General features: G+C 42.8%; 1 protein-coding gene across 1 annotated transcript in view; it reads left to right on the top strand.

Annotated features, from left to right (window-relative positions):
• The first annotated feature begins 5195 nt into the window (after window positions 1-5195).
• GPN3 (GPN-loop GTPase 3) overlaps window positions 5196-16102 on the top strand; it is an 81272-nt gene continuing 70365 nt past the window's right edge. The window contains exons 1-2 of the mRNA XM_085633217.1: window positions 5196-5394; window positions 10147-10255. Of these exons, the coding sequence (XP_085489343.1) occupies window positions 5347-5394; window positions 10147-10255 (157 nt within the window). The 5' untranslated portion in view covers window positions 5196-5346. The remainder of the gene's footprint in view (window positions 5395-10146; window positions 10256-16102) is intronic.

Raw genomic sequence — 16102 nt, 5'->3', positions numbered from 1 at the left:
GAATCAATCTCACCTGAATATCCGGCATCCTGCTGACCGCCCTGATTTCCTCCATATCTGCCCTTCTGGAATCTGTTTTTAGCCCATCGGGTCGAGTAGAAGGAGGAGTTATTATTGTAGTTGGCGTCTTGATAGCCTCCTCATTGCTAGTCGTATTGACCACGCTGGGCGCGTTGGTTGTAACCACGGCCGAACGGCCGCCCACGGTATCGTACGGCCCTGCCGAAAACCGGTCTGGAAGCTCATTTGAGGGATCCTTGGGCCTTATCTAACCCACTAAAGGTGGCGACAAACTTCGTAAGTTCTTTGAGAAAGGGTTGGCCGAAGAGCAGGTCCTGGCCAAGGGGACTCGATTCAGAGGAGGATAGCTCTGCCAATTTGGGGTCGAGTTTTAGTAGTATTGAGCGACGTCGCTCGCTGGACATTGCACAGTTCGCATTACCTAACTGACAGACAACCCTCTGCGCCCAGCCAATCAATTCCTCTGGATCAATAGCCTTTGCAGACTCTTTGGCCCGACAGCCTAACTCTAGTATCTTTGTGAGGGGTCTTGTCATGTCCAATAGCTTGTCCTGGCATGATCTCCATGTCTGGTCTATGCCCTTTTTGGGGTCCTTGGAGTACTTCTTAAGGTATTGAGCATAGAAGGGTCTACTTCCGGCGTCTCCGTCACCTTACTTGCCAGGTCAGGCCTAGGGTACTCTGATCTTAGCTGTGCCCTCACATCTTTGTCAAAAGCCTGCCGAAGGTGAAATTGGACCTAATCGGCCACTTCTTGAGGTGAAAACCATGCCGTAGAATTGGGGTGCACTATCTGCGTCCTCTCGAAAGTAAGGAGCTTAGGTTGGGAAGGTGTTGGAGGGTCTATGCACCTCCTCCTGCTCAGAAACATGGTCTGAGGAGGTATCATCGTCATCCTCCTGCGCTATCTCAGTGATAGTTGCCTACTTACTGTGGGTACCATAATCATGATCATTAGCCATTGCCTTGGCCAGCTTTGCGAAGTCCACCGCGTGGGGGTTCCTGGTCCCTTGCCCACTGGCTCTGGGGCGACTGCCCAAGCTGGGGAGCCAGCCTTGCTACTGGGCATAGTTGCATAAATGTCGCTTCAATGGCTTTATAACCCTCACCGAGGCCTTATTCACAGAGTGCTGTACTCCTGTGTCCAATGCCTCAACGAGGTCCTGCTCCATGGAGCCCGAGTGTTCCTCCTCAAAATATTCCTCCTCGGAGTAGAACTCTGACATAATGGTACACAATAGAGCGTTAATGAACCCACTGGAGGACTGCCTGTCTCCCACAAGGGGTTAAAACACACAGGTGAGGCTTACAATGAATATAAGATTATGCATATTCAGGGGGAGTGGAGCAACCCCAGGCAAGCCAAGTAAAGTATCACCAAGAATAGTCAAGTTTGAAAGTGGAGGAAGGGCTATCCAGATCCACTCTAGGCAAAGCCTATGCTTTATTCTACAGCCCCACACACAACCGTTAATGCGGGAAGTCACTGGGAGCAGTCGCGAGCCAAATAGAAGTTAAGAGAAGTTAAGAGCATTAAATGCTGCTCTCGCGTTCGTAAAAGCCCTAAGGCAAAATGGCCGCCGCGCTTGCGCAATGCACCACTGAAAGAGGACTGCGTGTCAATCTTACGAGTGTCCTCACTCTCTTTTCTTCCCACTCCACAGGAATTCAACTCGGGTGGCTGAGCACTCCCAACACGCGCTCGGCAAAGTTTGCGATCGCCTGACAGGGAAAGCAATGAAAATCAAGCCGATCGGGTGAATGAGGGAGTTAGTCTAAAGCTACCGCAATGAAAGTGAGAGCAGCAACTGTATAAGCTCTCAATCCCAATGCTAATAAACTCACACAGTCGCAATGACACAATGAGCAATAATTTCCCAATCGCAGTGAAATAACAACACACAATTAAAGCCAGTGACAATCACACAAAAGCAGAAACAGTGGGTAAGCACTTAACTGGCTGCGGAGAAAGAGGACACTGTCACCGTGACTGGAGCTTATATAGGGGACACTCTATGGTTGATCATGTGACCTGTAATGTACTCATGGGTATTGTAGTGTTTTGGTTACTTTTCTTTTATTGGCTGCTGAGAAAATATCAGTAAAGAAATTAGAAGCATAATCGGAGCCTCCGGTCCTGACATAGAATCCATGATTATGGGTCTATGAATTTGTATTATAAATAATGTTGCTGTACTGAATTCAAGATCTTTTGTCTTCAACCCCCACAGAAAGCATGCAGCGCACTCATTGGCGACGGTGGATTCCTGCTCTTATATTGAGACAAAATATATGCATGCTGCATGTTGAATGCTATGCAATTTTAATTAGCTGTAATTTGTGAAAATACCGAGGAGCTGCTTTATATAGAGGAGGGCTCTGAAGAGAGGTGCATTTAGATATCAGCTTCCAGCCCTTCTCATTAAGAGTGACACTTAGACTCCTGAGTGAGAGCGCCTCCAGACCTCTGATGGAGCGGGTAGTACAAAATGTTGTATACCCCCCCTATCCTGCATGAATATACTAATTATACAATCTATTAATTGTAATATTACTAAATGAGTTTGCATGTTATTAATCAACATTATTAATATACAAAATTACAAGTGGGATTTGCATTTTGCATGGCTAGATAACCTTTATGACTATAATCTGTATGCATACTAACAGTAGTATAAGTAGTAAATAGAATATTGCATGATATATGTTGCTTTTGTATTGTTGTGTAATGTTGCTCGAGAAGATGACCTAAAGGAGAATATATTTGCTTTAAATGTCGCTATACGCTACATAAATACAAACACATAGAGGGATTAGTAAGGGGTTAACATTAGATTCATTATTTCTATGCATTAATTATTCTTTTGTGTTTGTTTCGCTTAAGTTGGCATTTGGGCCTAAATTCAACATGGCCGCCGACACGACACGACGAGGTGGCCACCGTTCTACGAGGCGCGGAGTGAACCGCGCAGCTGCGACAAAGACGCCTACAGCCTCTTCTTGACCTATATCCCAATGTACCAAAGCAAGGCCACGGTGGGACGACGGCCAAACAAAAGACAATAGACCTTTACAAAAAACCAGAACGGACTGAACTTGTGACCTCACCCCTCGAACTGTGCTAAAGTCCATCGGACGATCTCAAGCAACCAATCACGACCGTACAAAAATTAACGAAAGTGTATCTTCTTGCTTTGATTTTATTATAAAAATCTAGGGTAGAATAGAGAGGGAGCTAGCTATTGACTGACGATCGACTTCGACTTTGGCGATGACGGTGACGCTACTCGAACTCTACTGTTAGGGTGACTGCTGCGTTTCCCTGAATCCCTGATGGTCCGGATGCTGCCCGATTACCTGATGACTGCGAACTTATGCTAAAGTCTACAGGCACCTATAGATGCTTGCACGTCTCTGGTCTCTGGCCGATCTTTGAGACTGTAGCGTGCTGAGCAAAGAACTTTAAACTTTGATCTGCTTTGACGAATGACGACAGATTTGAGTATGCAGATTTAGAGGACTCCAAATAGCCAGATTAGGTAAATATGATGTTTTGCGATTTACATAAAATTTGAGATAAACTTTCTAAAATGCTAATTTAATCTTTGATGAGAATTTAGATAAACAGATATTGATTAACAAGATACGAGTTTGTGGGTTATTGAATATGGTAAGATCTAAATCTTGAAATGTGTTTTAGCTGGTTCTAAATCACCATAAACCAATCCAACTATTTGATCCATTGATCACGTGGGAGGAGTGCCTTGATGTTTAGGATTGAGATCTGTAGGTAAAAAGGTATCAATGTACAGTTTTGTAATATATTTTTTCTTCCTATAGGTTATAAGGTATTTCCCCTACATGTCGAGCGCTTGAACGATTCATTCCTCCTGAGCGTGCAGACCAGTGTAGAAGTGATGTGTGAATGTTGGTGTTATGGGCCCCACCAATGATTGTATGTGTGAATGGGTTAGTGTGATGCTGGGTCTGTGACGAAGGGAGGATATCAATACAGGTCTTACCCTTTTCCCCGTTACCTGGGTTTCTGCGCTCCATCACCTCTAAATGTGTGAGTCTCACTCGCAATGAGTGAGATTTGAGGTCTCTGAACTACTTCTCAGACGCACTGACAGGATGAGAGTTTCAAGGAATAGGAACTGGTGCTGACAATGGCCTTGTGAGAACTGCTCTTCAGCATGGCCTTATTTTTGCTGTCATCGTGGATCTACAGATACCTCGACTGACAGAGTCGATTGCGGTTTGCACTGCAAGAGCACCCCGCTTGATTCTACCCCCTCACCTCCCTCGGGAGGGTCCACAAAGAGCAGAGGGAGGAGGTGTATCCTCATCCACGAGAGCCCCACTTTCAGTGCTCGGTGCTTCACTGTTCTGACGTTAGACCAGTGAATAAATAAAATAAACGGCCACACAAACCAGTGAGCGTGCTATTGGCTCTAAACGAAATCCATATGCCACATTATAATAAATTCATATTCAATTATGTATTTATTATAACTGAATCCGACAGGAATGGGAAATCAGAAATATAGTGAAGCCGCTACTTTAAAACAGAATAAAACTTCAATGGCTCCTGCAGTCTAAAAGTAAACGCACTTAGTTTACGACTATTACGTTTCAGGTTCTAAAGCTGTTCTTCTGACCTGCTGAACAGCGCCGACTGCCGTCACGTTCTGTGAGGCAGGTTACTTTTCTGGGTCTCAAAATGCTGCGCTCGGCCATCTAGTTGCATGTTGCCACGATCTATAGGAAAAGAGGGCTACGATATCACCCGAAACTTGATGCATCTAATTAGGTGACATACTTGTATTAGGTGAATCCATTTCGGAACTTTTGGGAATCGGATATGCACAGATTTTCTTTAAAAGACGTCAAAAGTCATAAACTTTATGAACGATGGCAATTATTATATTAGTACATTTCTAGTGTTATTATAGTAGCGTATTTTTATAAGCCTTTTAGCGTCACTTTTACATGTAAAAGAAAGGGTATTAGAAGAATAACCTCAATTAGTTATCTCAAGTGTAGTTGCATCTTCGAATATTACTTACAAATCGTGTAGAAATACTGTTATTGTTAGAAAATTAAAGATGGCCGACATATTTACTATGATCGTGTTCCAGGCTATGGCTACTGTGGACTAGGTTTAAGCAGTCCTTCTTTTATGTCCGTACCGCAGCCACATTTGTCGGCTCTCTGCTTGTTGACCAAGCTTGGTGGTTCAATTGTTTGATGGGATGATGGAGCAGCTCCCGAGCGGATAAAGTATCCTGTCATAGCTGGACCAGTGCTTTGCAGGACGCAGCGATGCCTCGTTATGCCCAGTTGGTGATGGGCCCTGCCGGCAGCGGCAAGGTGAGACAGGTTTTACATTCAGAGTGACAGTGGCGGCAATCAACTTATATCAAAGCGACACCTGTGCTAACTGCAAAATGAGCCTCAAGGCTCGTGGGTTACGAGAGAAAGAGAAAGATAAAGAGGCGGGGGCGGTGACATGCTCATAGTCTTCAAGATCTAAAACATCAGTGCGGGAAATGGGAAAGCATGCACACCAAGAGGAGTTGTCGCACAGTTGGTAGTGTGACTAATATTTCATGAATGTTAGAAGTCGAAATGCCTTGCATTTAAGTGCCTCATCTTGTCACCATTTTAGTACAGGCAGTCTTTAAACATCCATGCTTCAAAATTAGAATAGAGATTCTATGCAGATAAAGGGGAGGTGATGTGGCTTAACGGCTGAAGCGGCCGATTTTGACGCTGGGGAATCAGGTACGAGTCTGGCAGGAGGCTCAAACATCCTGTGATTCTGCTCAAATCAAGTAATCTTCCTGTTCCTAAAAATGAATGTGTTCTTCTGTAATGCAACTGGTGCTCATGTAAAGCGCTCTGATACTTTCGGGTCAAGTTCACGCCATATTAAACTGCAACAACAGCAACACAAAATGGGCAACGCCAGACGGGCAACACCAGACCTAATCCGTTGGGGTTTTGTCATATTAGTGGGACAGTACCAGGATTTCCCAGAAGTCCTCGTGTGTTTTCAATGATGTATTGCCAGTAATTCTCTATAGGACTGCCACATCTTTAAAGAAATGGAATGCTTACAGTGGAAATCACCCTCACTCCTCAGCTAGGCTGCTACGGTTGTGTTCACTGCGCTAAATGGGAAAAATAAGTACAGGTACTCGCCAAATTGAGCTAGTCAGTTTAAAAGTAAACAAATAATGAAGTACATTTGTGTAAAGTATTCGAAGAACAAAAACAACGGTTGTGGAACTCCAAGTGAAGGCTAAGAAAATATGCATGGATGATTTATTTACGCACCATTCACTGCCACGAGCCACCCGGCTTCATGGGAACGTAGACATTTAATTAATTGTTCCTCCAGTGTGTTCTTATTTATTATTAAAGACCCCAATAGCGTTTTCTAAATATTTACTATGAATGTAAGTAACTAGTGTTTCATATTTCCTTCATTTCAGCATGTAACTTTATGTGAAGAAAAATAGCATTTTAATGAATTTTGAAGCCAAGCTACTACATTAAAGCGAATCCCCCTAACAATTGATTCATTAGTAACTCACTTTTAATCGAAAACTGCACTTTTGCCTCATTCTCCATTCTGCTCTCTCATCAGGCCATTCTCTCATCCTTTCTCTAATTATATCGGTGACTTCCTGTCTGATTCATCCTTTCCTATCTTGATATTGCTCTTGTGGAAGACCAGAGCAATACCTACCCCCCCCCCCCCATTCTGTCATCTGTCATTCTCGTATTTGTGCCTCCTTCTGTTACTAGTACAGTTCATTAGTGCATTCATTTTACTCTTTCTTCTCTTCTGCTCATTCTGTTTCCCATTTATCACCCTCCTTGTAGTTTGTCCCTCAATTTGTTTGAGTTAAGGCTTACTTAGTGTTCTCAAATCCCTTCACTGTGAAATTCGTTTCTCATTCCCTTTCAGTTATGTTTATCTCAGGATCCCTCTCGCTCTCCCCACATTCTTTTACCCCACTTTCTTTCTTTTTCTCCTCTCATTCTCCCCTCTCACCTGTTTAGTTATCCTTCATTTTCTCTCCTTTTCTGGCAGGGCACTGACGAAAAATGAATGTAGCTTAATTATTTGTCAGAGTAAAATTGTGTCCACATAGAACTCAAGTGTTTTTAATACTGTCTCTTGCCTTCTAAACTGGACTGTAACGCCAAACCACTGAGTTCTGCTTAAAACAAAACAAACTTTACACAAATTGGATTTTCATGTTCCGTGTTTCGCTTGAGACAGACAGCAGGCCCTTACATTGCACACCTGCAATGTGATTACCTGCACTGGGTCAGTTGATGCCACACTGTGAATTACGGTGCAATGCATGCTGTCCAAACCCCCGGGCAGCCCTGATAAATCAAATGAGCTGTTGCTTAGAGCAACGCTGATGCAGGGCTGTAGAGTGACCCCCTCATGCCTCTGATCCTTTCTTCACGTTCCTGAGTACCGATACACTCCTAGAAGAAAGAAAAGCTTCGGGGAGTAAATTAAATAATGCTGGTACTGCCGTATCAGTGAAAAGCGGCCCCTTTAAAGCACTGCTTGTAGTGGACGGTACCAGTACAATTCATCAGTGCTGCTGTTCGTATAGGAGATAGTACCTTTCTGCCAAGTGGGTTGTTGTGCTTATAGTTGGCTGGTAATAGCTCTTCTCAACATACTTGCAATCAGTGCTTTAAATGGGAAAAAATAAGTGCAGGTACTCATTAGAATAGAGGCGTGGCAAGTGGGCGGCGGGAAGAGCAATATATGACCGTACCTAATGACTTCTGTAGCAGATGCAGCACATGTCAAAACACACGAGAAATGCGTTTATGGCACTAATAAACAGATTAACCCACTACACATAATTACATGCTCCTCCGAAGCAGAGCGGAATCTGCCCTGGAGGAGAAACCTAACCTACGCCTTCCGTGCTGTGGATCAGGGTACCGGTACTCTCCCTGGCTACAGAGAAGTGCCGGTACTGAGTGCAGAAAAAATCGGAAGTGCCGGTACTCAGTACCGGTGAGTACCGGCCCATTTAAAGCACTGCTTGCAATGGACTGTACCAGCACTTCTAAGCAAGGATGCCATTCTAATAGAATCTATGAACACATTTCAGTCGGGATGCTGTGATTCTGATGGCAGTAACATTAACATTGTAGCATGGGTGTTTGTAATTTTAGTGTGAAAGCACAGGACTTGTCTGCCACTCTAATGCAGGACAAAACCAGTACTCAATAGGTTGTTATGCAAGTATTGGACAGTACAACTATTCTCAGAAGGGGTATTGTACTTTTAATGGGACTCTTGAGGACTGCTACACCTTTAATAGGATAGTATCGGTATTTCGTTGGAGGACTGCCATACTCATAAGGGGAAGAAAAAAGGGATAGGTCGAATGCTTGAATTATTCTCAGCTGCTAATAATTACTCTGAGCCACACTCCACTCCATGTTTTTGCTCACTGCATGCACCAACCAACCATATGCAAATTTGTCTTGTGACAGTTGCTATACTTTTCCGCAGTGCTGTTAAGCTTTTTGATGACTTATTAACAGTATCTTTCTGCAGATACTTAACTGGTGAAAAAAGGAGTGAATCAAATGCTGTTCTTCGCACAGTGTCGGGGATTAGGGTAAATGGGAGCTGAGACCTCAAGCACAGTGTGGGAAAGCAGTAATGGAAAGCAACTGGGCAGTCTCCATCCAGTAGTCGTACAGTACAACTTGTTAGCACAGTTCAACACTGTTTCTATTTTGTCTCTTTCTGTTGCTGTCTTAGTAGGTGGTGGGATTTCTACTCCCGAAATGGTCTGTTCTCCTCTTTAGTGGACAGTTGAGCTTAAAATTTGGTCACTCTGAGACAAATGGGGAGTAGAAATGTAAGCGCTTGCTGTCTCTCTGCCATAACGAGGTGGCTTAATAGCAGGAGGCACTGCCATTGCATACAAGTTGCGGACGCAGGTGGTCTTTGTCCTGCAGGCTGAGTGTATAGTTACTGGCAGAGCGAGGGGGAAATCAAGAAGGACCATATCTTCCTCTGAAAACCTTTAGGCTTTTACCAGTAGTTTTGGGTTGGCCTCCAGCTCACAGGAGAAGAACTCAAGTGTACCCTCTTGCTTCATATCAAATTCCCCAGGAGAGAACTAGTCCTGGTACTACCTTTGGTCCCCATGATGACAAGAATGATGTTCCAAATACAGATATAACTACTAAGACAAAGTAAATTGAGCATGTATTAGAGCACTCACAATACCCCATAAAGATGGTGCTGTTGCTTACTCTTTTTTTTCTTCTCTGCTATTTGTAGAGAAAAAGAAACACCCTCAAATAAATATCTCTTGGAACTGAGCACGAGGCAAAGCCGAAACAACACTACCAAAGATGGAACTAGGTCTCAAACAACCACATTTTAAGATGTTTGCAAAAGAGAAGTACATTTATCTTCCCTATTATCGCAATAAGAATTCCACATAACTGACACATGGGCTGTCCGATATCTACCCTTCCATCTAGCATATACGTATTTGGTACAGAGAAAAGAGCAGGTGGGAGGTTGGGCAAAGGTTTACCACATGGCGGTATTTGTTGAATAAGTTTGACAGAAAAAGATAGTTCCAGATAGAAGACTTGGTGAATCACACAAGCCATTTTTAAAGGGTCCTGTTGTTTACAGAGGGCCAATGCTGCTCATTATGCCTGGTCAACATGTGGTTGAATATCATCTGCCTCAATAGCACTGCTGCATTTTCAATGTTTTATTCTGACTAAGGTTGTTGCTGGAAGCCTAGCTATATGTAAATGCAGAGGCCCAAAGTTTCTAAAGGTATTGACCACCGTGATCTCCTGCAAGAAAGGTAGGAGGCATAGACTGTGGCTCAGGACTCTGAAGTGGTAGAAATGTATTTTTTGAGACTCCAGGACACGTTTTCTTTTGTGGAGGAGGGAAAATTGAAAGTCGTTGCCATGTCATTATGTCCATTAATTGACAAAAGCATAAGACGCTCTCTTTGTTGGCAAAGGAGGCCTGGACTGTCCATTTCTTTCAATCAGACTTGCGGAACAATATGTTTTATGTTTCAGAGCACCTACTGTTCTACATTGGTGCAGCACTGTGAAGAATTGAACAGATCTGTACAGGTTGTCAACCTCGATCCAGCAGCGGAACACTTTGACTACCCTGTAATGGCAGGTCAGTTATATTTTTGTTTAGTTTTGATAAAGAATAAAATAGCTTAACCGGGTGATACATTTATAGTGCTGTGGATGACCTTACAGGTGATTTGGGTGGAGAGCTTATGCCCCTCACAACTTGCACAGCTGGGTGGTGTTCTATTTGTACCATGCCCCATTTCCTTCACCTAATATTTAATTCCCTGCACTTGCCTCAAGATAACATTTACGTTGTACGCTTTTACAGTTTTGCTATCACTTTTCCAAAGCAGGATTATTGGTTTCAAGGTATGCATAGTTTATGATTAGAATTGTTAGTAAGCAATTGATGTTGGTTTAATTCAGGGTTAGTATTACAGTAATTACAAGCAAAATGATTTAAATTAAACAATTGTTAATGTTAGAAGAAACTCTTCATTTATTTATATTGTAAAATAAATCACAAATATTTGCAGTTAGAAGTAGGTTTTCATATTTAAAATAATTTAGTAAAAAGGAAAAGTGAATATATTTAATAAAATGTCATGTTGGGCTGAGCAGTACGATTAAAACAATTATTTTTTCAATTTACTTTATTGACAGGATAAGACTTCATTATTAGAATCCATTTAAAGTTCATTTATTTAAATTATATATTTACGGTTAAATAGTTTCAATAAAGGTGTTCATGTTTAAATGTAATAGATATTAAAAAAATAAGTTATTTTAGTTTAATTTAGGAATCGAGTTAGTTTTAGAGTATGGTTACTGATTATTTTAATTAATTAAAACAAATTATATGTTTAAAATATGTATATTATTGACATTTAATGTAATTCAAATAAAAGCGGGTTTAAGAAAACAGTATGATGGTAACGTTTAACGAGAGGGGATGAAGTGAAGGTTGGATGAAACGTATTTAATTTCAGTGTTATGAGTTGGTGCGGAAAGTACAGGTAAGACACAGTAAAAGTATGGAGAAGTGAAGACGAACAAGCCGCTTGATGTCCCTACCAATATAGACTAGACCTCCTGCAGGACTTCACTGTTATCAAGCCAGTACTGCTGCAGTGCATGAAGGTGCTTGGTTAGGGTATCTGTTTAGGTCCTCACAAGGTGCCTGCTGCAATTAAAATCTGGTGTTAGAAAAGTGCAAAACAAAACTGAGTATCCAAAACTGGAGTTAAAGGAACAGTTTCATGGTAGTATTGTTTTGTATTATGAGACCGACCTCCTAGACCGTTTATGTTTTGTTATTGTTTTGGTATGGGACGGCAATGCACAACTTTAAAGCTGGTGATCTGCTTCACACAGCAATGATTAAGAATGCATTCAAGCACCTTCCTTCTCTAGGCCTTTAGAGTATGTTTCCTGTTGTGGTTTTCAGCTGCCTACCCCTCATTAACCCCTTCAGCGCTGCGCGGATTCCCCCGCGGTGCTGAAGGGTTCGAGCGCGGGCGGGGCCATGACGGAACGGTTCCGTCATGAGCACAGCTCAACCGATGCTCATGACGGAATCGTTCCGTCATGAGCATGGAAGGGGTTAAAAGTATTTGAATGGAGAAAGCAAGGTACACTTGCACTTATAAGGACAGGTGGCTGAATGTGTTTAAGAATTGAAGCAGATTGCTCTCAAACTTAATGATATGTTTCTTCTGCCTAAGACCAGAGCTAACTTTAAAACCGTGCCAGGTAGGTCAGGTGGGGTAAAACAGTCTTATGTTGGAAAAACATGTGACATGAGTAATTGAGTAAAACATTTTCATGACAAACAGTTGTTGTTTCCACCCTGTCTAAATTACTTTTGTCTGATTGTTTTCATGCTGTGGACAAGTCTTATGCCAGTCCTTTAATTATGGATAGTAACACTTTTGCAGCAAAAAGTTTACCTAATTAGTATCTGTTTAATAACTAAATGCAGCCATCACCCCTGAAACATGACTAATGGACTTTTACATTGTCTGCCGTTGTGCTACCATGAGCAGAAAGGTGATGATGGTAATTTTGCTCCTGCACACGTGCTCCCTATGAATTAATGTCCACAAATGTATGTGCAGTTCTGTAATGACCATCTGACCAATTCAGGTAGCCCAAGATGTCCTTTATAGAAACCACAAATCCTCACCCAATGTGGTGGCATGCTTGATCATTGGTTCTTGCCCTACTTTTGGCTGGCACTGCAATTCCTGACGGGCCCCTAGAGGATGCTCTTTGCCAGAGATTTTTAGGTCTCGCCTGAGCCAGCGCATGTGTTGCTCTGGCGAGACATTCAGTGTGTGGGCTTTAAAAAGCCGACCACAGCATTTTGTCTGGCATAGAGCGTATGGTTACGCGCACAATGACGAGGAGAGGTGCCATCTGGCTTTCCTCTCTCGCCATGGTGCGTGCACATCGCACACCAGCCTGCTTTCACTTTTGCCGTTGCGCGCCTGCGCACACCCGGGCTGCCCCTTTCTTCCCACCTCTCATCTTCCGCCCTCTTTCTGCCTCCTGAACGCCCTCTCTCCTCCTCCTTCCTTCCCACACTCTTTTAATTTTCTGCCGGTCTCTCCACCCCTTCACCGCCCCCTAGCGTCCTCTTCGCCACCTACTCATCTGGATTTCCTCTCACAGCCCGCGAGCGATCACTTTCACGGCCGCGCAGCCAATGCTTGTTTATTTGAGCTACTGGATTTCCTTGCAGCAGTGATCTCGCTGTCTAATGGCATTATGGGGACGTTGGCCAATTGTCGCGATTTAGACTGACCTTCATCCGCTTTCTTCAGGCTCCCATTTGTGTGTCTTCTGTCTCTGTGTTCATTTTATCTCCTTGCCCATTCTGTCTGATTAGTATGATTTTGTCTTTCTCTCCTACTTCGCTGTGAACTTTCTACTTCTGTGTGTTGCCTCTGCTCCATCAGTCTATTGTCTCATGTAGTTTCTGTCTGAGCTCCTTGTGTCTGCCTCTCTGTGCCCTTTATGTGTGTGTCTTGGATTTATGGAGTCTCTCTGTACCCCTTTTGTCTCGCAATGCTGCTTCTCTCATTCCAAGTCATTTTATTTATTCTGTGCCCCTTCTGTCATTCTGTTCACTCTCCGCTTTTTACGTATTCAGCCTTCATTTCTCTTGCGTTTCTCTGTTCCTTCAGTCTCACAATGCACATTCAGTGGTCTCTTTTCAGTCGTTTGCTTTCCTGCTCTTCTCTCTGCGTTCTTTTTTTAACTAGGGCCCTTCTTTTTCTCAGCGCCCGTCTTTGTCACTGTGCCCTTCTTTATGTCTGTGTCCGGTCTCACGTTTTATACCCCTTCTGTTTCTCATTGTCTTTTTTCTTTTGTTCTGTGCCTCTTCCTTCACCTTGTCCTCCTTTCTCCATTTGCCCTTTTCTGTCTCAGTGCCAATTTTCTCATGTCTCTTCTGAAGAGGCACTGGATGAAGGAGCACTGAGAGGAAGAAGGAGCCCTACGTTCTTTGTGCCCCGTCTTTTAAAATGTGCCTCTTCTTTCTCTCCTTTACCCCTCTTTCACTCAAAGCACCTTCAAAAGTGGCACTGAGAAAAAGGGTAATGAGAGAAAGCAGGGGCAAAGATAGAATAAGCATTTGCAATGCAATGGGTCTCACAGTTACGCGAGTTTAAGCTATTGGCATTGTAAATGGCAATGCCTTTTATTTATGTTTTTAAAACGAAAACAAAAATAAGAAGCTTTGTTATTTGCAATGTCAATAGCTCAAACGCGTAAATGCGAGACCTATTGCATTGCAAATGCTTGTTTTCTCTGCCTAGTTGTCTGGATTATATGACTAATGCCCTCTAGTTTTGTGGGGGCCAATCAGGAGAGGTAGATTGGACTGAAAGGTGTAGAAATGAAATCAACTGAAGGCACCTGAATCACCTTTATTCCAAGGTTGCCTTTGTTAAAGATTAAAAAGTGTGTGCACGCATGGGATAATAATGGTCCTGGAGTTCTACAAATGGTTAAGTGCTAAACCCTTGTGCTTGTTACCCATTTAGTTTTATTTCGTAACATTTTTTGAGCTTAAAATAAAAAAAAAACAGGATGTTAAAATACCTACACTGCATAGCGAGAGTGGAGTGTCTGACAAGTGTGGCATTACCATACTAGGGGCCATATGTAGGTAAATTACATTTACCGATTCTTACATACCGATTCGGTATTTATGAATCGGTAAATGTAATGTAGGTAAATTATTACCGATTCGGTAAATATCGGTATTTAAGAATCGGTATTTACCGAATCGGTAATGGCAACTGGCTTCCCATTCATTCCTATGGGCCTGGAGGCCCATAGGAATGAATGGGAAGCCAGTTGCCATTACCGATTCGGTAAATACCGAATCGGTAATAGGGGAGGCATTATCATGGGTGGCAGGGTGTCACATTGACACCCTGTTGCACCCCTGATTCGTGCATGTGTGCACATGTGGCGCACATATGGCATGTATGTCTGCCACATTGCACATTTCAAATAGCACAATAATGCTTTTTTACAGGTATTCGTCATTTACCATCAACTTTTAGTTGGTGGTAAATAACGAATCCACACACCGACGAGACACTCCCCCTACATATCATTTCAGGATTCGGTATTTATTGATTCGGTAATTTTACCGATTCGGTAAATTACCGAATCCTGAAATATGCCCCCTACATAGCAAAAGCCTAAATACCGGTCGGTAACGGGATATTTACCGAAAATCGTCCGTTACCGACCGGTATTTGGCTTCCTACATATGGCCCTAGATGCGGAGACTTGAAGATATGTGCCTGTCTCTTGCAGGAGGAATCGGTATGTTTAGAAACGAGAATGAAGTTAAAAGTAAACTTACGTTTCATCATTGTCATCTAATGGCTTCGTTATGAGAACTGATGTACACTGTCTTACTTTGAATACTTCAAAAATAATCCTCTACATAGCAAAAATCTTTCAGAGAATCAGAATGTGTACCCATTTCTATTAGTTTAATGTTTTAAAAAAACAAGCATTGGCATAGCCAATAGTTCTCACCTTTGGGACCTTATGTGTCTAGACATGTGGCACATTATCCAGTGTGCTGCAACCGCATTTGTGATCTGGCAATATCCAGTGCGCAGAAGGATGGAAAGGCCAGTTTCAGCCAAGTGTCACCTGTGACTCGCATAATGCCAATGCGGTGACAGTCCAGGGGATGGTTCCCTTTCAGTATCGAACACCACCACCACATCGAGCAGGACAGCATGGTCGTAGCATGTAGCAGGAGAGGATAGCTCAACAAAAAATTACGCAGGGTAGCTGCAAGAGGCTCCAAAGTGACTCTAGATGATTTCAGCAGAGAGAGGAGGCACATTGGGCCAGTATACCTTTAAAACAACATCCCTCCTTTTACAAATACTTCCCAGTTTCCACATTCATGAAGGAAGTATTACGTGTGACTCAGGTAACGATGCATCGACCATCTTTGTTAAGCTTGCCCTCACTAGTCTGTATTTCCAGGGCATGGCATAAAAAGGCCAGGGCTTGAATCAAGACAGGAATGGCCCAAATAGGCTGAACCTGTTCTCGGGATGCTTGTGTTGTGATTTAGGGAGGGTCTGGGTTGGCAGTATAAGCTGTAAATATTTTTTATTTACCTTTCAAATTGGAAGGGACACAACAGTAGAAATGTTCAAACCTGTAACACATTTTTTTGCGACATTGCAAGGTCTTCCTGCATATTTTCAATTTTGTTCAGATCTCCTACCTCAGCTGTTGGGATTTTAACAACTCGTGGCAGAATACTCACATATTGTTCTATAGAATAATCTAGTTTTAAAGCGCAGAAGGAGTCTGATGCTCTGTGTCAAGGCAAGAAATTTTGAAGAGGTACAGTGTGTTTTTGTTTGTTTTGGGTTAAATAATATAGATATTTTGC

The sequence above is a fragment of the Triturus cristatus genome, chromosome 11, assembly GCF_964204655.1.
Source record: "Triturus cristatus chromosome 11, aTriCri1.1, whole genome shotgun sequence".
NCBI classification, from domain to species: domain Eukaryota; kingdom Metazoa; phylum Chordata; class Amphibia; order Caudata; family Salamandridae; genus Triturus; species Triturus cristatus.
This window is presented reverse-complemented; position numbering and strand designations above follow the sequence as displayed.